Raw genomic sequence first — 25,918 nt, forward strand, 5'->3', positions numbered from 1 at the left:
AACAGAAGCAGGCTCAGTGTGAGCGGCCATCTGCTGAGGCCGACTGGAGTTCAAGGAGACAGAAGCAGACATAGAAAAAGAAGCATAGATACAAAAGGCAACTGTCAACCAGCTCCACAGGCGGCCCCGTCCAGGACACAGCCAGGCAGACGAGGTCCGAGCCAGCTCCCATGTCATTGGATGAAGAGAGCACATCCAGTTAGTCACAGTCAGAGAAACAGGACTACACTGGAAAACAGGCCAAGCTCCAACATCTAGAAACAAAGGTGTTGATGGCAGCAGCACAGCTGATATTGCTCTCCAGGATGAAGTCACAGACAAACAGGAACAGACCAGATGAAGCTACTATTTTGGAAAGAAAGAGACTTTTAAAATAGGAGTGGCAAAGAGAAATGTAGGAGAAGCTTGCTGCGTGAGGATACATCCATGTCCACTGTGAAATTTGACTGTTTTCTTCTTAAATGCCCGTAAATTTCAAACAGTGTAATGTTTTTAAAGGGGTGGCGACAGGGGTGGAAAGGATTTCTTCTGGGCTGGCAATTGCCACCCCAACTGCTACAGTAAAATCTGTGGGTAAGTCATCCCACATGGAGTATTTTCCTGTGATTGGCTTATACAAGGGAGCTTTGTGATTGATGGCAAACCATTCCCTTTTTTAAAAAAATCCATTAGTGTATCGAGGCACGTCAGGGTAGTCTCAAAAATCCACTTGCAGATGCAGTGAAGTTTAAAGACCACTGGTACTTTGTAATTTAATTTATAATTGTTTAGGGACCTGAAAAAACTTTGGTTCTGGTGAAGATTCTCACTAATCCAGGTCATACTCTTTCCAAAAAAGTAAAAAACACAATCCAATGGCGTTTAAAGACATTTCGCTTCCCATCCAGGAAGCTTTTTTTAATTAAAATTGTCAGAAATAGTGTTGAGTTCCAGGTTTTTTACTGGAGCCCAAAAAAAGCCTTGTTTATGTTTAGAAAACATGCAAATTGAAAAGGCTGAACTGGTCCACCCCTTTTAAATGGGGGCCGTTTCAGTTGAATCCTTTTAAGCAGGACTCTGATGCTGATTGGATTACGAGGAGGTGTGGTTGAATGCTAATTAGCTGCTTGACAGAGGGATGAGCCTCTGATTGCATGAATGGAAGCATCCATGTTTTTAAGTTCGACCTCTGCTTAGGCTTTATTTTCATTTTTTTTTAACTAATGATCAACGTTTTTTTCAGATTATTTATTTAAAAAAAAAACTTTAACTAGGTGTTAGTTATCATTTTAATTAGCATAATAGAAATACATGCTTTTAATTTGATTTTTGTACCATTACACTTAAACTATACATATGACTACATATTTACTACTACAATTCTTAACGGCGTAGGTGAAGCTAAAAAGCTTTTGGACGGTGGAGTTTCATCCAGCAGCACCTTAGCCGAGCAGGCTAACAGTAAACGGGGGTTTTCTTGCAGCTCACACCAAGGGATCTTCAGGAGAATTCTCTTCCTATCTGCCTCTGTAAGAGAAAAGTTTTGTAAGATCTGTTTTGCAGCAGTTTGGTTATGAAAAGTCAACTATCATGACTTATCCTTGATCATTCTGGAGATCTGGGCCTTTTGGGCCGGGGTTGCCATGGTGGTCTCTTCCAATGTGAACCCCCTTGGAGGTTCATGGAAAAGAAAGTGAAATCTCATGTGCTGTGGTCTTTCAATGTTCTCAACAGTGAAAGCAAGTTGCCTTGTGGAGCAAGCTGGCTGAGAGGGGGTTACAGAGAAGAGAAGAGAGGTCTCACAGCTCTGTATGTATATATATATATATATATATATATATATATATATATGTATATGTGTGTGTGTGTGTGTGTGTGTGTGTGTGTGACTGTGTCTATAGGTTATTTAAACTATTCTGTTTTATCTCTGCACTTGCATTCTTATTCTTTATTTGAACAATGAATGCTGCAATTTTATTTACTTTTGAAACTTTTTATTGTGATCATTACTTATTATTATTAAAACTAAATTAATTACTGTTTTATTTTCATAATTTGAATGTGCTTTACTGGAGGCATCCATGTTTGTCAAAGAACACTACTGCCACCTACTGGTTAGTGACGTCACGGTGCGGTATCGGCTGTTGATCAAGTCCCAGTGCTGTATCTGGTGTTTGTCACAACGCGCTATTATCCAAGTCATCTTGAAAACATTCCTCTTCCAAATGTCGGCTACATATTACGGGTTTTTTCTCTGGCCAGAAGTTCGATGGCAAATCCTCCCTCTTCAAGTTGGCGATCCAACGACCAACCTGTCCGTGGAGGATCAGGAATCAGAAAGGTGGAATAACTCTTTTTTTCACTTTTACCCGATGTATTCCAGCATCCAGCTGCCATGCACGTGGGCATTGTCAGTTTTACTATAGCTCTGGTGAATTTCAATGGTGAAGTCCTCTGGAAATCTTCAATAATTGTTGTTGATTGCAGATGTGTCTAGTAGTTCCCATTGATTTAGCTTGTAAAGCGGGGAGAATGGCGCTAGGCTTACCGCACCGTGACTTCAATGCTGGAAGATGAAGATACAGAACTCTGAAGTATTTTGATACAAAATACGAAGGCATTTTCATCACCACTGAAATCACTAAAATACAAATTACAAATAGTTTTTTGTATTTGAAATACATATTTCAAATATTTGTCTTAGAAATACTCCCCATCTCTTACCATGAGTAAAGGAACTCGGTAATGAAGTGAATCAAAAATCCAAAGTACACACTTTCAACTTTCTATATACTTTTTTAATTAGTCTGGTTTTGGCATGGAATTAGTGACATCAAAATTCTCCATTAAATCCGTCAAAAAAAAATAAAAAACAGTCCCTTTTCTTTTATCATCATCCGGTTTGAATTCAAGAAGGAATGTTTCTCAGAAAGTGTACTAAAGGAAAGAATCGTCTTTAAGTATTAATAGAATTTATTCCAGTCATGTTTTAAAAAATCCTGCCACTGCCTGACCACTGCACTGATGAACAGTGGCCCTGACCTCTGGCCTTCTCATTTCTATATCCCACAGCTATGCCTTCTAGGACAATAGAAAATGGTCGATGGAATTTCACTAAAGCAGACTGAAGCTTTCACATAAAACACAAGACATGAGCAAAACCTATACAGTGAGCAGTAACACAAAATAGAAAAAAAAAAAAAAGAATAAACAATGACACACATTTAAACAAATTAACCTTTAACACTTTCTAATGCCTGAAATAAGAAACACTAGGAGAGGCCTTTTAGCTTTAATGGAGCAGGCAGATTGTTTAAAACACAGATTTAATTTTTTTCTGGTAAATCATTTCAGATTGTTTAGATGCAGGATTAGATCACTACATTTCCTCTTCTGAGTTTGAACATCATCATACTGAATGATAGCACACACTTTTGAATCTAAATACATTCAAAACAATGTTACAGATATATGAAACATAATCTCATCTAATTTCAATCTTTTAAACTTATAGTTTACTAAAAATATATATTTTAAAGTTAATCAATCTATAACATTTTGATTGGTTTTGTCTGTAAAAAGGAGAGAACAAAGAAATAAAGTGTTTTCAGACTTATGTTTTTAAGCTTTCAATCACGTTTTAGGCGTAATGATTTCAAGCGCTATTTATCTATTTAACTCCTAATAATTTAGCATTTCACCTCTATCATATTTTGAGCTCTGTTAAAACTGTTGCACTAGAGCACACAAAGGCATACAGGAATCATCTGGAGAGCAAGTGTTAGAAGAAATGTGGTCAGGGGAAAGAAGATCACAGGTTTAAACAGCAAAGACAATGAACTGAACACATTCTTCAGTAGGTTTAATTAAAAAAAAAAAGCTTAACACTGAAGTTTAAAGCTTCTCTGTTACACCTCAAATGTTTCATCGTCCAGCTTGGCCATGGATCCTCTACATCTACAGTAGTAGCCATTCAAAATTTCTCCATTTTCCTTCATGGGCCCCTTGGCTGGTCCCCTACAATTCCTTTTTAAACATCAATCTTTGTACTAAAACATAATTTTTTCACAGTTTGGGGACATTAAGATCTAAAGAGAAGCATCATATCCTGGTCAGACCCTATAATTCAGTGAAAGGGTGGAGTCATAAAAAAATATGCACGCCCTTGAGAAGGACAGCGGCTGGGAGTTGGAGGGTATTCTTCTGAGAGTTGGAGGGAAGTGGGCTGCCATTCGGCTGGCATTTGACTGGGAAGGGGTATTTCGAATGGCTGCTATTGTATGTTTGTTCTCCATTTAATCAGAAGATTTTGTTGCTCACTATGCCTCCTTCAGTCAAAGGCTTCTCCAGATTTGACACAAGACAGATGTCTACAAAATATCTTTCCTTCCTACAGCTATTAACGTGCCAAACAACTTGTTGGAAAAAACCTAATAGTTAGAATAACCCCCATTTCGCCTGAGGATTTAAAAGTACATTTGAATGAATTGAATTCAATAACAGCAGACCTGTATCATGAGCTGGACCTTCTGTAGGAGCGTTGGTTAAACTAATAGTTATTCTAATTCAGATGTTAGACAAAAAAATGTAAAACACCTGGAAATATTTATTCACCAGATATTGAACATTTAAGAAGAAATCACCAATAGTAATGTTGCTATAGAGTTTTTGCATGTTTTTTTTTATCAGCAGCAGGTTGTTTTCATTGACTACAGATTTCTGTACAAATGTCGATAAGAGAAAGCCTGGGTTAAGGTGATGAAAAGTTCCATTCGTGATGTTTGGACGTCTTATATTAGGAAATGAAGCAGCTAGTCTTTACATCAGTTTCACCCATAAGCTGCTGAATCAGATCACTTAGCTCTTTGTTGTGTTCTTCTCCCCGCTGTGTCATTTCCTGTTGACTTTTGGCTTTTTTCATCTCTTCTTCTTGTTTTGACAGCATGTCCTTCAGTTTTTTCACATTCTCTCTTTTTCTGGTCACACATTTCACCACATCAGTAATTTCCTTTCTGTGTTTGTTTTCCTTCATATCTTTGAGAGCCTTTAGCATATTGTATTTTTCATCCTTCTGTAGCATCATGGCTGTAAATTCTTTCAAATATTTTTCTTTAAACTCATTAAGCTCTTCTGCCTTTTGTCGGGCTTCCTCCTCATACTTTTCTGTTAATTTTTGTAAATCTTGCCTGAATACATCCTGCATTTGCTGTTTATAAATGGCCTCCTTTTCTTTTCTTATTCTTTCCTCCTCCATCATTTTTGTATAATCTTCTTTTTCCCTTTCATAATCATTTTCAAGTTTATCTTTTTCAATTTTCCACTTTTTGTCAACTTGTTCCCATTTCTGCCTTAAAGTTTCCTTCTCCTTCTCCAAGGCCTCGGGAGTTTTGAAATTACCTTTCGGTTGGTTTCCCATCAAAGCCTCTCTTTCACGCTTCCATTTAGCTTCTTCTTTTTTCCTCTGTTCTTGTTCTTTCTTTTTTTCTTCCTCACTCTGTTGAAGTTTTTTCTCTATCTCCTTAATTTTTTCCTCCTTCTCCTTCAACTCCTTTTCTTTCTGTGTTTTTTCTTCTTTCATTTTTCTTTCCATTTCCTCCATTTGCTTTTGGTGTCTTTCCTCCAGCTTCTTCTTTTCTTGCTCAATTTCTTCTTCTTTCTCCTTCAGGATTAGCTGAATTTGGTTTTGTATGGCTGTTTCAGCCTCTTGCAGCATATCATTGGTAAAACATCCATTTTTAGCCACTAAGGTGTCAATCTTTCTGATCAGCTCTATAACCTGTCTGCGGTTTTGGGTGTCATTGTTGTCAAACATATGGTATCCCCCACAGTCATCAATAATCTTTTTGAAGGAGACATCACAGCTTTTTTCAACATATTCTTCTATGGACTGTTTACCTTTCAGCAAGTCTCCTCTGGTAAAAAGCATGATGGTGTACTTTTCAGAATTCTGCCCAAAACCTTCTTTAATAAGTTTTAATGTCTCTTTCTCCTCGGGTGTGATTCTTCCTCCAATTGGTACCACTACCAGGAAGACGTGTGGACCTGGTGCCAGAAGGCTAATACATTCCAGTAATTCTTGACGCACCTTTTCGTGAGATAAACTGTCGTCAAACAAGCCAGGAGTGTCCACCACAGCAACAGGACGACCTTCTACCTCACCCAGGGATTTCTGACAGCACTTTGTGACTGACATTTGGCTTACGTCAGCTTTAAACTCGGTTCTACCCAGGATAGTGTTTCCTGAAGAGCTCTTTCCACAACCAGTCTTCCCAATCAGAACAATCCTAAGGCCATTCTCAGAATGATCATTTATCCACTTGTCTTTATCTCCTGTAATAGAGGAACCAATGGTCAGTTTACTGAGAAATTATGCATAACAATGAACTAAAACTCAAGAATCAAACAAAAAAAACAAACATATTTTTTCTAAATTTGGCAACAATTAAAATGTGTATTCAACAGCTCAAGGGTGTTAGGTTTAACGACAAAACCAGAATAGTGAGAGCAATGCCAACTTTAACTCAAACTGTTTTGGTGAACTGCCAGGAAGCCACTCCCCTCTGCCAAGCTCCTCTGCTGCTAGTTTCTGCTCTGCCTGCTGGAGATGGGAACTAGCTGGACTAAACCTCATGCAATCAAAGAGTGTAGTTTTGGTGTGGCTGACCTCTCACTCTTGTTTGAGGAAGTAGCACAGCATGCAAGCCAAACAGTGATGGTAGAATATGCAAAGTGCAAACTGTGCAAAAGGTTTCTAAGAAGAACTGTGAAGGACAGCCGGTAAGCTGATTACAGTTCCTTATTCACATGGACTGACTGATTATCTGGTTGATTGTTTAATATTACCGTACTAAAAGAAAAAAAAATTAATAAAAAATACACTTGGTGTTTATTAGTTAAAGCAGAAAAAATGTTGATAAAAATGCTGATGAAGATTCTCAGTCATCCAGGTCATAGTCATTCCGTAAAAGTTCAAAAATATCCACTGGACTTGGTTTCCAAGATTTGAAGACGTTTCGCCACCTCTCCAGGAAGCTTTCTCAATTCAAATGTCTGGATTCACAATGAGTTTGAGTCTTATATAGACAAGGCCTTGCATTGCTTGGAAACATGCAAATGGTAACCGCTGAATGGGTCGTTTGGTTTCATTGTTAGCCTGTAATATCTGAAACCTGTCTATGATTCTGAAGGTCGGTCATTAAAGGAGGGGGTTTGCTGTTAAGGGGGGGGATTGTCTCCTGTAATACCTGAAATCATAGACAGGTTTCAGGTATTACAGGAGACAATCCCCCCCCCCTTAACGGCAATCCTCAAGGGCCAGAAGAGTTCTGATCTTTGTATCAGTGGATTTCATCCTTGCTTTTTGCAAATGACATGACTCACCTGGCTCCCTTCAACCAACACCTACAAGTGGCAAGGATAAGGATCAGCTCCTTAGAATCTAAGACCATGTTTCTCAACCTGAAAAGGCTTGATGTTGGAGGAGAGTTCCTTACTCATTGGAATAGTTTAGGGACCTTGGGGTACCTAGTTTAATTTTTGTGAAATTGCTAAAAATTCATAATTTTTTGTGTCATTCGTATTTTATAGCCAGTTGAAAGCTGAATTATTTTCTTTTGTTTTTTATTACAAGAAATAATCACATCTACATAAAACGTCCCATCTCACTCAGCAAAATAGTGCACATTTGTATATCATGTTTCCAGCCAGCGCTTCTGTGCCAGAGGTCTAACTGCCACTAGTTCCTCTGCCTTTGTGGTTTACCTAGTTTCTCTCTTCTTGTAAAACTCTGGTTGCAAGTTTAAGCTGGCTGTTTCTGGATCCAAGCTTCTATGATCATGAATTCCTCGCACTCCACCCAGCCTCGATCAGAACCCCCCAAGTGGTTTGCATATTTAACAACTGTAAGACTATTCTTTGATTCACCAAACCTTCTCTTCAACCTCAGTCAAAATCAGTGGCCAGCATTCCCCTCCAGACACCAAGCTGTCCTCTCCGGCCAAGTGCCCATTTCCTAGATGTCCTGACTATTGTTCATCTCTAAACCCTAAACTTTTCTCCTGACTGTTGAGTGTACTCTGCAGATGGGCCAAATCAATATTTAAGACCATGACACCTTTTCATTAAGTTATTATCTAATATCAAACATCGTATACCTATTATAATAAAACTCACTGTTGTGTTTGAGAATCAGATAGAGGTAGAGCTATCCAAACTAATGGACATTTTAGATCTGCCGCTTCAAGAGGAAAAAATCGCTCTCTGCACACGACTGCTCCTCCAAAGCACATGTGGGATCATGCTCAGATCTCCCCACACGCATGATTTTCTATGCACCGGCCAAGCTTGAGGATTGCTATGTTCTCGAAAGCATTTAGCAATCTATTGATTGATGAAAGATGGCGGCGCCTGGTTTGATAGGAGTACTTGCGGCTTTCTTTATATACACAATACTGATGAGTAATCTCAATCTTTCTGACAACGGTCGATCACAAGCGGACTCTTATTTATATGGGACTGATCTGTCATTTTCAAATAAAACAAAAATAAGGCAAGCCCTCAAGCACTTTGGATTTGGCAGGCATGTCTTGGCCACCACATTCATCTATCCGCAACTCCTCAGCCCGACATCATCTCAATCCAAAACTGCATTAAAACCACGGCAAACTATCGCTTTCATCATCGCCGCTTGCTTGCTTCTATCTGGGGACATCCACCAGTGTCCAGGCCCGCTAAACCTTTCATCAGAAGTAAGCTACCTTCACGGCGACTCTACCCCGAACAGGAGCATCAACGATAACTTACAGGTATTCTCTTATTATACACACTACACTGCCTTGCAACATCCTCACCTTCATTTTTGTGCTCTTCCTGCGACTGGATTGAACGAGGGCATCAGCGGGACGGGGTCATTGGAGTCCAGGAGCAGCGCGTCTTCCTGGCTTAAGCCGAGGATGGCACCGTTAGCCCCCCTGCACCCCCACTCTGCGTGCGCACGGCATCTCCACACCGCTCCGGCTGGCCCCTGGTCTCAGAGGCTGAACCGCCATCGACCCCACTCTTCCCATGGTCTGTCATTACACCACGAACACCGACAAGATTTGTCTAGCTTCATCACCGGCCCATACTACATCCACCGGCTACATTCTCGTGGCGCACATTCAACACGTCATTGGTTACGTCATCGGAAGACGACCAACACAAGAGACAATATAGGAAAGCAGCGGCGACAGGGAAGACGCGGGGTGGATTTTCGTCTACTTCGGACCTTCCCAAAGGCTAAGCCCAACTCCGAATTAAAAATAGAACTATTCAATACTCAATCACTCTGCAATAAAACCACTTTTATTTTTGATCACATATGTGATAAAAAAGTGGACATATTATGCCTTACTGAAACCTGGCACAAACCTAGTTCATATATGGCACTAAATGAAGCTTGTCCACCAGGTTATACATATCTGGAGAAAGCTAGGACCACTGGCCGTGGTGGAGGGTTGGCCGTTTTCCATCGCAGGGATCTACCTATAACCCCCCTCCCACTACCGGAGCTGACTACATTTGAGAGCCTTCTTTTTAATTGTAAATTGCAAAATGAGACAATTTTGATACTCCTCATTTACCGCCCACCAAAACTCAACACTGGATTCATTATGGAACTGCAAGATCTCCTGACTTCACTTTGTGCTACATCCCATAATACGCTTATCCTGGGGGACTTCAATATTCATGTACACTCGTCTAATAACCGCCCTGCTGCAGAATTTCTCGAACTCTTGGACTGTCTACATCTCACACAACACGTTTCAGTACCTACACACACAAGAGGTCACACTTTGGATTTGGTAATCACGGACAACGCCCCCATTTCCAATCTGCAAGTTGAAGACTTGGGGGTGTCTGATCATAAATTAATTTCCTTGACTTTGCCATTAACAAAGACATATATGCAAACAAAACGTCAAATTCAATTCAGAAGTTTAAAGACAATAGATCTGACCCTTTTCAACCAGGATATTCAGGATATCTTACTAACTACGAAATTCACCTCTGTCAATGATTATGTCAACATCTATAATTCCAGTCTTCGCAGTATTCTTGATACTCATGCACCGGTTAAAACTCGGACAGTTACCTTCTCCAGATCAGCCCCATGGTTTACATCTGAACTCCGTACAATGAAAACTGCAGGTCGTGCCCTGGAGCGGCAGTTTATCTCCAGTGGCTTGGTGGTCCACAAACAAGCCTATCGCAAACACCAAAAGACATATTCCAAAGCACTCACGGCAGCAAGATCCCATTACTTCTCCCTAAAAATCTCGAACAGCCGTGGGAATTCCAAACAGTTATTCTCTGACATAAACTCTCTGGTCAAACCTTCCACATACACGCATGCTGATACCAGTATAGATCATTGCAATAGATTCATGGACTTTTTCATTAATAAGGTGGCATCAATCCAGTCTGCTCTCCCTATAACAGCTGAGTCTCAAATTGTTATACCTCTCCCCACGCAAAGTAATACATTTTCAGCTTTCTCCGATGTCACCCAGTCAGACGTGGAGAAGATCGTAAAAAGCATGAAAACTTCCACCTGCGTGCTAGACCCTCTCCCCACAGCATTACTTAAGTCTAATATTACAGCCATTTGCCCATTAATCACAACCATAATTAATCAGTCTTTGCGGGCCAGTCAGGTTCCCCCATCTCTTAAAACTGCAGTCATCCACCCTTATCTGAAAAAACCCTCACTTGACCCCAATATTCTTGCCCATTACAGACCTGTTTCAAATTTACCGTTTATATCCAAAGTTCTGGAAAAAGTTGTGGCAGCCCAACTTCATCAACATCTTCACATCCATAACTTCTACGAAAAGTTTCAGTCTGGCTTCCGTTCCGCTCACAGTACAGAGACAGCTCTGGTTCGCGTAATGAACGACCTTCTCATGACTGCGGACCAGGGCTCACCATCTCTTCTCCTCCTCCTTGATCTGTCGGCTGCATTTGACACAGTGAATCACACCATCCTTCTCAACAGGCTACAGTCAGAAATTGGACTTTCGGGTACAGCACTTAAATGGTTTCATTCATATCTCACCAATAGAACTGAATATGTTTCCTTGGGTCAGTCTAAATCTTCAACTCATACTGTGACTTGTGGAGTTCCACAAGGGTCAGTCCTTGGGCCAACCCTCTTCTCCATCTATATGCTCCCCCTTGGTCACATAATCAATAAACACAAGGTTTCCTTTCACTGCTATGCTGATGATACACAACTGTATATGAAAATGGACTCCACTTCTCCTACAGTTCTTCCATCTTCACTTCAGCTTTGCTTAGAGGAGATAAAGGCATGGGTGACTGCCAACTCTCTTCAACTTAACAGTAATAAAACTGATGTCATCCTTCTTGGCACCCCTCATCAAACTCAGTCCTCTAATCTCAGTAGTATTTCAATATTTGGTCTTAACATTCCCTTTTCCACCACCGTCACAAACCTTGGAGTTAGGATTGACTCTAACCTCACTTTCAACTCCCACATCCGTCATCTTTCTAAAGTCTCCTTCCTCCATCTCAAAAACATTGCCAGACTCCGCCCTTCCCTCTCCCAACCGGATGCTGAGAGGTTGATCCATGCCTTTATCTCATCAAGGTTGGACTACTGTAATGCCCTCCTCTTTGGGACCTCTGGTAAAAACCTGCAAAAGCTCCAGTACATTCAGAACTGTGCTGCCCGGGTCCTGATGAGGAGGCGCAAATTCGACCATATCACTTCTGTTCTTAATTCACTTCATTGGCTACCGATCAAACATAGAATACATTATAAACTCTGTCTGCTTACCTATCAATGCATCCATGGAGTTGCTCCTGCCTATCTCAGTGAACTCCTCTCATCGCACGCTACTTCTCGTAGGCTTCGTTCCTCCACCTCCTTTTACTGCCTGCATCAACCTAAGACCAAACTTGCCACTATGGGGGATAGGGCTTTTCAGGCAGTAGCTCCACGGCTCTGGAATGCCCTTCCAGAGTCCCTGAGAGCCCCACAAGGTTTGGAGGCCTTTAAAAAAGGTCTTAAGACTCACCTTTTTAAACAGGCCTTTTAGAACTGTAAGTTTTGTTTTAAATTGTGGTTTTTATTGTTGGTTTCAATTGTTGGTTTTGGTACCACTTGGTGCGAGATGTGTTGCTGTGGGCCCTACAATTTATTCTTTATTTTTTATTATTACTATTTATTATTACTATTATTATTATTTTTTGGTAATTGTTGGTTTTTGGTGCCGCTCGATGTAGGATGTATTGCTGTAAGCCCTACAGTTTTTTTTTTTTTTTTTTTTTTTTTTTTTTTTTTTTTTTTATTACTATTGTTATTATTTTTGTCTTTGTTTTTTTTCTTCTTTTGGTCTCTGTAGCACTTTGAGATTTCTTTGAAATGTAAGGTGCGTTACAAATAAAATCTATTATTATTATTATTATTATTTTTGCCCTCGGACAGATTTTCTCCTTGCGCAAAGGAAAATGTGTTTTGACAGGATTTTGTTATGTGGTGGTAGATAAACCATTCTCAGAAGTAGTGTAACATACATGCAAGTATGTTAATTTTGCTCATTGTTGTTTTGAAATAAATTTGACGCCATAAAACTGATAGCTGTACCTTCCTGTGTTGTAAAAAGTCTTGGTAATGTCACAAATATTTACATATTCGAAGTGATTTAATTTGTTCTTATTGCATATGCTTTTAAGACATCCTATTGCTTACTGTAGTTTCTGTATCTTTTTAAATGACATAAACAAAACTTTTCTTAATATCTAAAGACATTTTTTTAAATACCTACCTTTGAACCCAGCCTGTGATGACAAACTGGAAAGTTGGCTCTGTTGTTTAGTGATTGTTTTCTCCTGTTTTAGGATTTTATCCAAGAAAGCTTTAAAGAGGGTCCGTATTGTGTAGCAACTTTGTGTCTTTTTTTCAACAAAATCTGTTACATTAGAGAACTGCTTCCTATCACTGTTTTTTATGACAATGCTTCTTTTTCCACATTTCTTGATAAGCTCTTTGATGTTTTTATCTTTTTTAAGACACTTGACCACATCTGGATGTTCAGGATCTAAATCTGTAGTGAATAGAATCATTGTGTTTTCATTGACTCTAGAGCTGAATGTGTCCTGGATGGTCTGTAACTCTCCCTTGTCTTCATCAGTGAGGGGACCCACAGGTAGGACCAGGATGAAGGCGTGGACACCCACAGGATCACAGAGGGAGATACACCTGAATGATTCCTCCATCACTTCCTGCTGAGCTTTTCCATACAAGGCAGGCATTTCCACCAGAGAAACCCAACGTCCACGAACCTCTCCCTGGTTTCTAACACACTCTGATGAGCTGGAAGCTGAAGGAAGATCTGTCTGACCTAGAATGGCCTTGGCTGCTGAGGTTTTCCCTGCTCCTCTCCTCCCAAATAGAACCAGGTTTAAGGATGGTTGTGACTGGTCCCTTGTTGATGCTGCTCCATCCTCTTTGATGCTAAGGAAGGCACTGCTGTCCCTTTTCACGATATCTTCAATCTTCTCCATTAACTTCTGGTGATTATTTTCGGACAGGTTGTATTTTCTACTCTCACATTCTCTGATTAGTGAATTTAGAGGAAAACTGCTTTCATTTCCTTCTTTAGTTATGATGACCATTGAGTGTTTAAAGGCCTCTTCACCGAACAAACTCAGGGTGGCTTTCAGGGTCTGTCTGTCCTTCTCTGTAAAGTCTGAAGGATTCACTAAGAGCAGCAGAACATTTGGTCCAGGACGACAAAGATTAACACAGCTTCTCAGGTCTCCTTTTTGGACTTTTCCCATCTGATTTTCTGGAGGTGTTACAATAGTTAAGATCTTTCCCTTCCATGACCCCTGCTCAACCAGTTTGGCTTGATGAGATGTGGATGAAATCTCTGGACTTGTTTTCTCCAAGATAAAGTTACAGAGTTGTTTCTTGGTTGACAGTGTTGATCCAAAGAGCATAATCCTGAGACCACGTCCTGTGAAGCAGCACACGTAGAAAACAAAATGAACAGAAATATATCAAAATTTTCTCACACAAAGTTAAGCTGTATTTCTGCTCTCTTCCACTCTGTCATTATTTTATTAACAAGACTGTATATCAAGGTTGTTGAAAATAAAGTTTAAGGTACCGTCATTTTGTCCAGGGTTTTTTTCATTAGTTTTTGTTAATCATTCTGTTGAAGTAGGGTTTATAAAAGCTATGTTTGACTTTGAGTTGTTTTTTTCTTCATATAATTTTCATCTATTGTCAATTAGGTCTACATGTGTATACGAATTTGTTTCTGAAATGCATCTGCTTCATCTGAATGTTGTAACTTGCATGCCACTGGGGCAACAGTGGCGTTGGATACAAAGTTCGCCTAGCAAACAAAGAGTTGCCCGGGCTTCGGCTTTTAGGGCCGTTCTGTCCTTTTACATTAGAGTCACTTTGATTTCTGATGGTCGGAGGGTCTATGCCTGTTAGATTATCCATGACCCTTTAAAAAGTATAAAAACACTCGATCAGATGTAATGGTGCATTAGAGAGAAACTATATATGACTGTTCATACTTCTAATCTCAGAGTCAAATTACAATGGTATTAAATGCAACTCTTATGAGTAGGCCAAACTATTCATATCCAGTTTGAATAAATCTATTAATGCCTGTATGGTTTGAAATAGACTGTAGGAATGTCAAGATGTCGCCAGTAACCCTTATGGCCCTCCAAAAGACCTCCCAACTGCAACATGGACAGGGGCCCCCTTAAGATCAGGTAAGCTGGGAGATCATTACCTCAATATTTATGTACATATGACAATGACGCTCTTAAAATCAAAGTTTAGGAAAAGTAAAGGTGTCTCTTTTTAGGACCTACCAGGACCAGGGGTAGCACCAGAAAATGAGGAAGCTGCTCTCTGTTGAGTCTTTCCAGATTGTTGAGAGTCTGATTGTTCTTCTTTTCTCTTCTGTAGAATGTTACTGATTTTCTCGAGCAAATCTTCACGTTCACCGTCCTTCAGAATGAATGAGTTGTCTCTGCATTTTCTGATCAGATCCTGAAAGGCTTGATTTAAGCTTGGAACATTTTGCTTAGATGTTGATATCAGAACCAGGGCATGATCAAATGACTGATTACCAAAGAGTTCAAGAATTTTGAAGAACCTCTTTTTCTGTTCCTCTTTAAAGTTTTCTGGCTGCACAACCAGCAGGAACAGATGAGGAGCAGAGACACAAAGTCTCAAACAGGAATCTACTTGTCCTTTTAGTTTTTCTTCAGATATCATAGGATGAAGCAGATTTGGTGTGTTAATGACAACCAGCTTCTTTTCCTTAATAGGTTTTTGGAATCTTGTTGAGGAGTTTGGTTCTTCCCTTGAAATAAATCCAGTCATTCCCAGGATCAAGTTTCCGACTGAGCTCTTTTCTGACCAACTGTCTCCCAAGAGAACAAGCCTTACTTCAGACACTACAAAGAATAGTTACAAGTTAAGTTTTATAATGGAATCTCAGGTGAAACTATCAAACTTGAATTAACAGTTATGAAAAATGATAATAGCAAAAAATAATTCTGTTCACAACTTTAAAAATTGTTAAACATTTAATTAAAGGATGTCTACCGGAAATGTAGGATATAGGATTTTGAAATGGTTGCATGGGAAAGATCCACAATAACATCAAAGTGTGCACATAATTCTTATTTAAAAAAATCCTTAAGTTATACATACTGTAGCATCATCACTCCACCCTTGAAAATAGACAATTAATGTAAAATTAAAAGTTCTAAATCTATTCATGTTTTGGCTAAATTAAACTGCTAAAGTGACATATTGAATGGTTTATCTTTTCTTTTTCCTGTAAACAGTTTAACATCAAAAGCCATTAATTGAAACTTACACTCAGGTGGCAGGAATTCATAGCTCCTTTTCCGTCTCATCAAGCCTGTGAAGAAAAAAGCAAAGATGTGTTTGATCAAAATTTTGATTTAAATTATTGATTTACATCTTTGTTAATATAATACATACTATGGTCATAGGTTTAAATTAAATAATGGTAAAGCTATTGTCATTATAATTGTTCACTTTAATTTGTCATGATCTGGCCGGATTGCTCTACCTTAATTGCTTATTTCTTTCACCTGCTGTTTTCCCTCCCAGCCTTAATTATAATTTATTCCCCCCCGCTATTTGCTTGTGCATGCGCAAATGAGCTACCGGTACAGATGGTGCTTTAGGTACAGATCGGGTACTCACACCGTTCTTGTGCGCTCAGCGAACTACGGCTCAGCCCGTGCCCGCTTTAATGGTGAGAAAGCATATAAAACTAATAATAAGTAAATAAGTCAAATAATTTGTTTGTGAAAGAAAAGAGGGATATGTGAACTGTAACATTATGCTGTTAAAGCAGCTTTTAGTGTGTTTTTGACAGAGTTATGTAGCTAACTGGATGAGTTGGTGATTGTGGATGGCTGGTAAATTTTCAGACATGAAGAGACATCTGTTCTTATTTTAAGAAGAGAATTACAGCAGAAGCAGAGAAAGAGATGACAGGGGAGCAACAGATAACCAGTGAGAAGGAACAGGAGGATGAGGAAAAGAGAGAGGAGGAGAAGGAGGAGCAGGAGGATGAGAAGAGAGAGGAGGAGGAGGAGAGAGAGGAGGAACAGGAGGATGAGGAGAAGGAGGGAAGCAGGAGGATGAGGAGAAGAGAGAGGAGGAGAAGGAGGAGGAGCAGGAGGATGAGGAGAAGAGAGAGGAGGAGAAGGAGGGAAGCAGTGATGAGGAAAAGCATCAAGCATGAAATAAATGACTTCCACTGAACTGGACCTTTCTATATTTTTACTAGTTCATTTCTTTGATAGCCTATTATACTTTATTTGTATGGAAATTTCAGTAAAGGTAAAAGTCATTTCATAATATATGAATGAAATTCAGGAAATATTTGAGAAGCGATTTCTAATAAAAGCTATGATAATATCCTTAACTTGATGAGGCATCACAGACATTGAGTGAACACAAGAAGTAAGAATTCCTCTGCTGTGACAGCAGTAGAATAAAACCAGGAAATTATGTTTCTGTGTGCCAACCCAAGAATTTAAGAGGCCCCATCTGGCCACCCCTATGAAACATTTCTAGAGGCGCCCATCACACCTGTTTCCCTGTTAGACTCGGAACCCCGCCTGAGCTCTACGATGCCTGGATCCTGCCACCTGTCTGTTTCTGCCTGATTTGTATCCCTGACCAGGATCGGATTCCAGCCAGTCCTCCGGAAGTGCAGCACTGGGGACACTCTGGGTGACACGTGCCACGTCAGCTGTCAGCCCATCAGGTGGATCGCACCCCCTTCAAGGATTATGTGGTGAACTTCCAAACCAGAGTGTCTGTGATTGTGCGGTACCCCCCCCCCCCCTCCTGTAGCACCCACAAGCCGCAGTTCCTAGCAGCTCCACTTTAGTTTTTTCATTTTATTTTTTATTTAATAAATGTTTTGAACTTTCCTACTGACTGTCTCTCGTGGAATCCTGGGTCCATCTGTCCCTTTCATGACATAATTAGGATATTCAATTTATACATAGTGGGAAGTGTTCAGGGATTGTTTTTAATCTTCATTTTAAATATATTTTTATACCTCCCCCAGGCCAGAACAAAACAAAGAAAAGGAGTCAAAGCAAATATAACATTTATCAATTATATTTCAATTGATTAAAGGGGGAAAAATATTTAAAGCACCCTTGCTCAGGCAGTTAATCAACTCCTGAAACTAATAACTGATGGTGACAAAATGTGTTAGTTTAACTAGCAATGGAGGTTTGTTTCCCATCACTGTGGAGTTGGGGCCTCCCTGCTTTGCAGAATATTTTTTATGCAATCAACATAAGAGAGAATTTAACCAGAACTGCAACTGTAAGGTAATGTTTGAACAAGTATTAAAGTCTGGACTTGGACCAGGCCATTAAAACCCCTCATTTAGTGTAGCCATCTTTAGTGGAACTTGATGGTGTGCTTTACTCCCACGTGGACCATTTCCAAAAGAAGTATTTTCTGAAAACTCAAAGTTCTAAACCTTAAATCAGAGAAACTGAGTGTTCTGTTTCACAAAATCTGTCTCACATTAGGTTTTAAAAACAATCAGTGCATGTCCTTTAGACAAGGTAAAATATGATAAAATATAATAACTATATTAAAATAGAATACAATAACCCATTTTACAAAACATTCAGCAGTCTAATGGCAGTGGGGAAGAAACTGTTCTGGAATCTGCTGGACCTGCATTTTATGCTGTGAAGCCTCTTCCCAGAGGGCAGCAGGGAGAACAGTCCATGGTGGGGGGGTGAGGGGTCATTGATGACGTTACGGGCTCAGGACACGCAGCGCTGGGATTAAATGTCTTTAATGGAGGGAATAGGGAGTAGCCCCCATGATCCTCTCTGCTGTTCTCACCTTCTTCCAGTCTGAGGCGCTGCAGTGAGACAGCTGGTCAGAACGCTCTCTATGGTGCTTCTGTAGAAGTTGTGGAGGATGGGAGGGGGTTTGTGGGCTCTCTTCATTCTCTGCAAGAAGTACTTGCACTTCTGTGCCCTTTTGACCAGTGAGGTGGTGTTTCCAGTCCAGGTGAGGGTGTTTGTGATGTGCACCCCCAGGAATTTGGTGCTGCTGACCATCTCTACAGCTGAGCTGTTGATGACCAGTGGAGCGTGGTTAGGACGGTTCTTCCTGAAGTCCAAGATGAGCTCCTTCATCTTCTCCAAGTTCAGAATCAGGCTGTTATCTTTGCACCAGTTCACCAGTTGCTCCACCTCCTCTCTGTAGTCCAGGTCACTGTCGTCTCTGATGAGGCCCACCACCGTGGTGTCATCTGCAAACTTCACGGTGTGGTTGGTGGTGAACCTGGGGATGCAGTCATGTGTCATCAGGGTGAACAGCAGGGGGCTCAGGACACAGCCCTGAGGGGAGCCTGTGCTTAGACTGATGACATCAGAGGTGTTCTGTCTGACCCGGACTGACTGAGGTCTGTTTGTGAGGAAGTCTAGCAACCAAATTGCGGAGGGTTGTATTGAAGTCCAGCTGTTTCAAATCTGTCCATCAGATGTTGTGGGATGATGGTGTTGAAAGCTGAACTGAAGTACAGGAACAGCATTCACACGTGGGTGTTCTTCTCCTCCAGGTGTGCCAGGCTCAGGTGGAGAGCAGCAGAGATGGCGTCCTCAGTAGAGCGGTTCCGTCGGTAGGCGAACTGGAACGGGTCGAATGTTGGCGGCAGACGATATGTTCTTTAACCAGCCTTTCAAAGCACTTCATCATGATGGGAGTCAGTGTGACAGGCCTCTAATCATTGAGTGAGGTGACCTGAGGCTTCTTTGGGACCGGAATAATGGTGGCAGACTTGAAGCATGCTGACCCTATGGATTGGTCCAGCGAAGTGTTAAAGATGTCTGTGAGGACACCAACCAACTGATCTGCAGACTCCTTATACACCCACCCAGGTATGTTATCAGGCCCTGGGGCCTTCCTTGGATTGACTCTCCTCAGAGTTTTCCTCACTTCAGCTACGTCCAGGTTTAGTGCCTCATTCTCCTGGTGTGGAATGGCTTTTACTGCTGGAGTGCTGTTTAGTGCCTCATACCTCCCTAAGAAGTTGTTCAGTTCATTTAGGAAGTCAGTGTTTGCTGGATCCTACGGGGGGGTGGGGGGGGTGGGGGGGGTGGGGATGGGGGGTGTTGTAGTCTGTGATCATCCGAATGCCTTTCCACATCCTCCTGGTGTTGCTATTGTCGTGGAAAAGAGCCTGGATCTTCTGTCTGTGGTTCTGCTTCACTGAGCTGATGGCACGGTTTAAGTTGGCACGCGCTGTTCTTAGTGCCTCCTTATCACCAGACTCGAAAGCTGAGTTCTGTGCTTTTAGCGATTTCAGAACCTCTCCATTTATCCAGGGTGGTTGGTTGGCCGGGATGGTGATGTTATTTTTGAAGTAGAGTGAATATGTTCCAGTCAGAGCATTCAAACAGTCCTGGAGTGTCTCCATGGCGCCCTCAGACCAGACTGGGAACTGTCGGTTTAGCCCTGATCAGTTGGGGCTTATATGCAGTGATAAGCATGACAGATAGGTGATCTGATGGCCCGAGGTGGGGGCGGGGGTTTGCTCTGAATTTATCTTTGATGTTAGAGTAAACCAGGTCTAAAATGTTTTCACCCCAAGTTGCAAAGTCCACATGTTGGTAGAAATAGAACAGTCTTCAAGTTAGCCTGGTTAAAATCCCCAGTAATGAAGAAAACACCCTCTGAGTGCAGATTGGAGCTCAGAGATAGCCTGGTATAGTCTTCATGGCATCTTTAGGGTTAGCACTGGGGGGCACATAAACAGCAGTAATGCAAACCACACTGAACTCTCTGGGCAGATAGAAGGGCCTGCAGTAATCAGTCAGATTCTCGATGTCTGGAAAGCAGAAGCTGGCAACTGGTGTAGCATTTTTACACCAGCTGTTGTTGATGTAAACACAGAGCTCACCACCCCGAGTCTTTCAGCTTAGTTCTTTGTTTCTATCGGCACGGTATAGCGTTAGGCTAATGGCATTGTCTGGTATTGGTGGATGCAAGCAACTATGACTCTGTCAGAATGATGGTGCAATGGTAACATATCACCTTTCTTGAAGACAGTTCTAGTCGGAGATTATCCATTTTGCTATCCAACGAGCAGATGTTGGAGAGCAGGATTGATGGAAGCGGAGGTCTGTGAGGATTTCTCTTTGCTTCACAGTTAGCCCCCCCTGCAGCCTTGTTTTCTCCGTCTTGCACATCTCTTCCTCCTACCGTTATGTTCGGCTGTTTTTTTGTTTACATCCTTCCGTAGCACTCTGCAGCTTTTTAAACAGTCAAAAATGTCTGGATTCAAAACATTTTGTGACTGTAGCTCCAGCAGGCGTTGGTGATCAAAGATGCGGGTTTGATGTCTAGTCTGTTTTGTCTTAATTGGCATATTTTGTGAAAAAATCAAAATTGTCGAGAGGAGTCGTTCTTGGCCGCTGCTTTGGAGTGCCGCCATGGCAACAAATCATCATTTTACACATTCTCCATTCATTCTTTACATTTCTGCATTAAAATGTTTATTCCCATTCAGGTAAAATAGGCACCTTCTGATGCCTGCTGTCATGGTGACTCATTTTCATACTTGTTTTGCACATGTTGAATTCTGAGTGGACCTACTTAGAGTTGATTTTATGAAACTAAAAACTCAGAGTTTCTGACCTTAGGCTAGATCAATGCCGAGTTAAGGGCTTGAGGTTTTTAAACCTGGTTATTGAAATAGACCCCTGGTTCTGTCCTATAATGTAGGGGATGACCTGGTGTGCAGGGATCTTCAACTTAAAGGGTCAGTATTTGACAAGTTGTGAGTGAGAATGCATAATTTTCAATAAATTAAAAGCAAATATATACAGTACCACAACAACCCGCTCTACAAATACTTTACACCCAGACTAATGTCAGTACTAAGCCTTTATTTCTTCTAATTATGAGTCATTTTTGCTCACAGCAAAATAAACTCAATAAGTCAGACCAGAATACTACACCAGGCCAGTAAAAATATGTTTATATTTGAGAAATTGTGGGTTGCAAAATGTATGTCTAATACCTGCCTATAGGTTTTTACTTCTAAAACCTACTTTTAGCCTAACAGACAAGCTTAATTATAACACATCCTCTGTTTTACTGAATATGAAAATATATTTTGTTATATATTATAAATCTATATCCTGGAACTACACCATAATCATGTCGCTGCAAAACGGTGAAGTTTTTCAGTCATCCAGGTCATAGTCATTCCAACAAACTTAAAAAAAACAAGTTTGAAGACGTTTTGCTTACCATCCAGGAAGCTTTTTCAATTAAAAATGTCAGAAATAGCATCTAGTTCGAGGCCTTGTTTTGGCTTGGAAACATGGAAATTGAACCAGACAAATGGGTCTGCCCCTTGGGAATGGGGGTCGTAAGGGTTCTTTGTTAGCTTGAGAAACCGGATACTGGTCTCTGCCCCTAAACAAAGGGGATTGTTAGGGGGAATTGTTGGCCTGGCTGAACAGGTGAGATATTTGGGTCCACTGTATCTTCAAACCTGGAAACAAAGTCCAGTGGATTTTCTTTCGTTTTTTTACTTTTTTGGAATCGCTGTATAATCACATTAAAGTGTTTAATCTTTACGAAGAAAGTTGTGCCTTACTGGAAGTACAATAAGGAAGGTTGGTAAGACAATATAACTTTATAGCTTTGCAATAGAAAGAACTATAAACATACAATATTATGATTGGTAAAAAAAAGAAGAGCTTTAGCAGAGATGCAAAGGAATCCAAACAGGTGTGTCATCAAAGTTTGCTAGTTAATCACAAACAGGCTTAAATTGGAGGCAACTGGACTTTTTAGTGTTGTTAGTTAATGTTTTCAAGGCACTAAGAGGCCTTTGCACATAGATGGTCTAGTAATATTTTTCAGAGGGCTCTTCTTTACAAAAGAGGCCGAGGTATGGCTGTAATTTAATGATTCTCTTTCAGGAAAATGGCATCACGGAAGATATTTAATAGGAAGTAAATAAATAAGTTAATAATACTTTTAAAAAAGCAAATTTTAGTTTGAGATGATAATTTTAGCATGTTTTCCATTAAAACACTCAGCAACCTATTAATACATTGTATGAAATATTTTAACTGTACATCGGTATAGTATTTTTAAGTATTTTTAGAAATGTCCTCCATAATGGAAATTTTTGTTATGGCCTCAATTTTGTTCTGTTTGATTTTTTATGACAGAAAGGGAATTGGCTTCAGAAATAGAGAAACTACATTTCAAAAAAATATCAGAAATAATGCAACTTGGACTGAAAGGTGTGTGGCTGTTAAAACATGCATATTGTATTAAGAGTCTGCTAAAACATGTTTGCACACTTAAAAACTTTAACTCTTTCCCATTATTTTTTTGGTGTATTCTGTCTGGTTACCATTATAATTCATGTTCACATATATGGTATTCTGATGTTCACTGCAGTGGACATATCCTATTAGTAAAACAACATTTTAAATTTTTCCTGGCATTATTTTAACTGAGTTGTATAAAAGATTCAATAAGAAAACCTTGATTGATTGATACTCTGTGGCCTGAGGTGGACTCACCAGGTGCTCTCGTCGCCATGTTGTCAGATCAGCAGCTCCCACTTTTAGACTCAGAATGAATCTAAAATTCAAATTTTTAGAGGAATTACAAATAATACAAAAACAAATTAAAAACGTTTTATTGATTCAACAAAAGGGATTGTTTAAATATCGGAATAAGAACAACATCATTATGGAAAAAACAATAGACCTTAATATAATCAACATTCAATATATCATGGATTTTTCTTCATTTGGTCCAAGTTAAAAAACATCCATCAGTTTAGGTGTGGATGGTTATATTGGAAGCATTTTTACTGTAACCTAAATCATCTAGACATTGGGTCTCTTAACAAGCAGATCTACTGGATGTAAATGCACAACTGTTCAAGTTGTTAAAGTTCATCAAATAAAGTATTTTAACAATCATTTTATTGGTGTAAATGTCCCTACAATAAAAAAGCTGAAAAAGTTGATATTCAATCCATCTGAACTTCAGACCCTAGATTCTAAACTAACCTATTCAGTTGATGTCGAGTTTAGAGAATACAGGCGGTAAAAAATAACTGCAGGCTAACACATCCTCAAATTTAAAATGAATAACAGTATATAGTTTTTATAGATTTTGTAAGCACTAGAATTTCCACAAAAAAATAATGGAACACAAGATGCACTAAAGAATACTTAGCGATGCTCGTCGAGATCATTAACAACATAAAAAGACAAGTTAGCCAAGTGCTTATTTCCATTGTTATTTGGCAGATACTTAACATAAGGGTAAAAAGGAAAACTAAAGGTTTAGATTCACAAATATTACTAGTGTCACCTACCTGAAATGACAGACCGTTGCTTCATCATCTCTTTCTGAAGCTCCTAACCAAATATGTCCACACCGTCATAAATGCACTGTTCATCCTTACCTGTTACACCACCTCCACTGAGCTGAATGGGTGGGAAGATGAGTTTAGTTAATGATACAATGAAATGAGAAGGTTTACATGTCATTGGCCTGTGTTGTCAGCATTAGTCATCATGTTTTCTACACAGATAAATAAATCTAACAAAAGACAAAATATCTGTAAAGTATGGAAAGTAATTGATTAAATAATAAACAGTAAGAATAAAATTCAAGCTGTTTAGAAACCTTTACGGCAGGGGTCTCAAACTCAATTTACCCGGGGGTCGCTGGAGGCAGAGTCTGGGTGAGGCTGGGCCGCATTGGGTTTTCCACAAGAAAAACTCTTAAAAAAAACGTTCCAATGATATCAAATTATTTTTATTTAAAAATGGTTTTGTAGAAGAAAAGATAATTCGCTTTTTGTTAATTTTGTGGCCAAATTGAAGATATGTCCTCCAAGTATTTAAAAAGCCCTTTGATTTCTCAAATTTTTTAGTTTAAGGATACTTTTAGTTTCTTTTCATTGATTTTGTGAAATGCCAATAAAACTCTGAAATTGGTTAATTTCTTTGGAGTTGCGCAACAAAACGAGAAACCAATTCAATGTCTCTTGAAACAGTATTTAAATTAATTAAGTTGACCTGACTTTAAATTTCCATTAAACTTGGATAGAACTTAAAAGTGCACTTTACTTGATCTTTAACTTTACTTGGATCTGTAACATTAATATGATGAACTTGAATAATTTCTGAGAAATTGTATATGGTTTCAGGATTCTGCTGGTAGTGCTGTGCAGTTTTCTACCGCCTGTGCCTGCTCTCTTCTCTCTTTCTCTCACAGGTGATTGCAGTTTGACATGTGGGAGTTGTGAACACCTGTGGCTCGTCCGGTGGCTCCGTGCTGAACTACTCCCCTCGGATCATTCTCTGTGCTAAATGATCTTCCTCTAATCAGCTCTTTTTAATCCGCAGTGCAATCGGTCCCGCTCCTGCGTCTCTGTCAGCCTGTTCTCCATTCAGTTGCCCGTTCCTAAATAAACATCTTAAACCATTTTCTGCCTTCTGATTGTGATCTGCATGTGGGTCAAACATTTGAAAGCCATGACATATGTAATTTAGCTATTTCTACTACTGAATGTTTAGGTTTTTTTTGGATAACAGTTTAACCCTGTTTAAATGCTGATTTTTGTTTTTATTTATGACATTATTTGGGTCAGGTTTTTTTTTTCCACCCCATTTTAACCCATGATGGTGAGCTACCGGATCACCGCACCTTTGCAGCAGAACCAAACTACTTCAAATTTTTGGACCTGTTGCCGGGAATCAGTCACGGAGTAAAAACAATCAGATTATTGATTGATGAAACGTTAAACACTCTGCAAAAAAAAAAAAAAAACTCTTGGGTGTTATCAGTGTTGCTTTTTTTGTCTTCTTCCTGTTGTGTTTATTGTTTATACTTATAGGAAAATATAAACATTAACAGAGTCTGATCTGTTTGATTAACAGTTATAGACAATAGTTATAGTGAAGTTATATTTCTCGATAATTGGGTTAGTCTATGTGTTGTGATGAGCGCTATCTCTCCTTTTGAATATCTCTGCAGGATGAGCTGGACGCAGCACACCTGTAGCAATCATCTATTCAATTCAGTTTATTTCTGTAGCGCCAATTCACAACACGTCATCTCAAGGAACATTACAGCTCACCAGATCATACAGTCAAACTGATTCAAGTTTTCTATCTAAGGAAAACCAGTTGATTGCATCGACTCATTGACCCAAAAGCAATCCCTCACACGAATTATGCTTGTAGTGACAGTGGAAAGGAAAAACTACCTTTTAACAAGAAGAAACCTCCAGCAGAACCAGGCTCAGTGTGAGCG

The 25,918-nt window shown here is 39.8% G+C and overlaps 1 protein-coding gene across 1 annotated transcript; it reads right to left on the bottom strand.

Moving 5' to 3' along the window:
* Nucleotides 1-4,124: 4,124 nt before the first annotated feature.
* Nucleotides 4,125-24,022, bottom strand: LOC119782375 (GTPase IMAP family member 8-like). Its single transcript, XM_038283324.1, has 6 exons — nt 23,970-24,022; nt 23,161-23,221; nt 15,903-15,947; nt 14,884-15,474; nt 12,810-14,003; nt 4,125-6,309 (listed from the first exon to the last, which is right to left on the bottom strand). The coding sequence occupies exons 2-6, from the start codon at nt 23,177-23,179 to the stop codon at nt 4,775-4,777; spliced, it is 3,384 nt and encodes a 1,127-aa protein (XP_038139252.1). The 5' UTR covers nt 23,180-23,221; nt 23,970-24,022; the 3' UTR covers nt 4,125-4,774.
* Between the last annotated feature and the right edge of the window lie 1,896 nt (nt 24,023-25,918).

Source organism: Cyprinodon tularosa, unplaced genomic scaffold, assembly GCF_016077235.1.
Source record: "Cyprinodon tularosa strain WSP-4 unplaced genomic scaffold, ASM1607723v1 ctg192, whole genome shotgun sequence".
In the NCBI taxonomy this organism is placed as follows: Eukaryota; Metazoa; Chordata; class Actinopteri; order Cyprinodontiformes; family Cyprinodontidae; genus Cyprinodon; species Cyprinodon tularosa.

Bases quoted from the DNA above. Each gene is read 5' to 3' on its own strand.
- LOC119782375 (XM_038283324.1), bottom strand. The intron at 15,475-15,902 runs GTAAGTTTCAAT...TATTCTTTGTAG, and splicing joins TGAATTCCTGCCACCTGAGT to TGTCTGAAGTAAGGCTTGTT. The intron at 14,004-14,883 runs GTAGGTCCTAAA...GCTGCTTCACAG, and splicing joins TGGTGCTACCCCTGGTCCTG to GACGTGGTCTCAGGATTATG.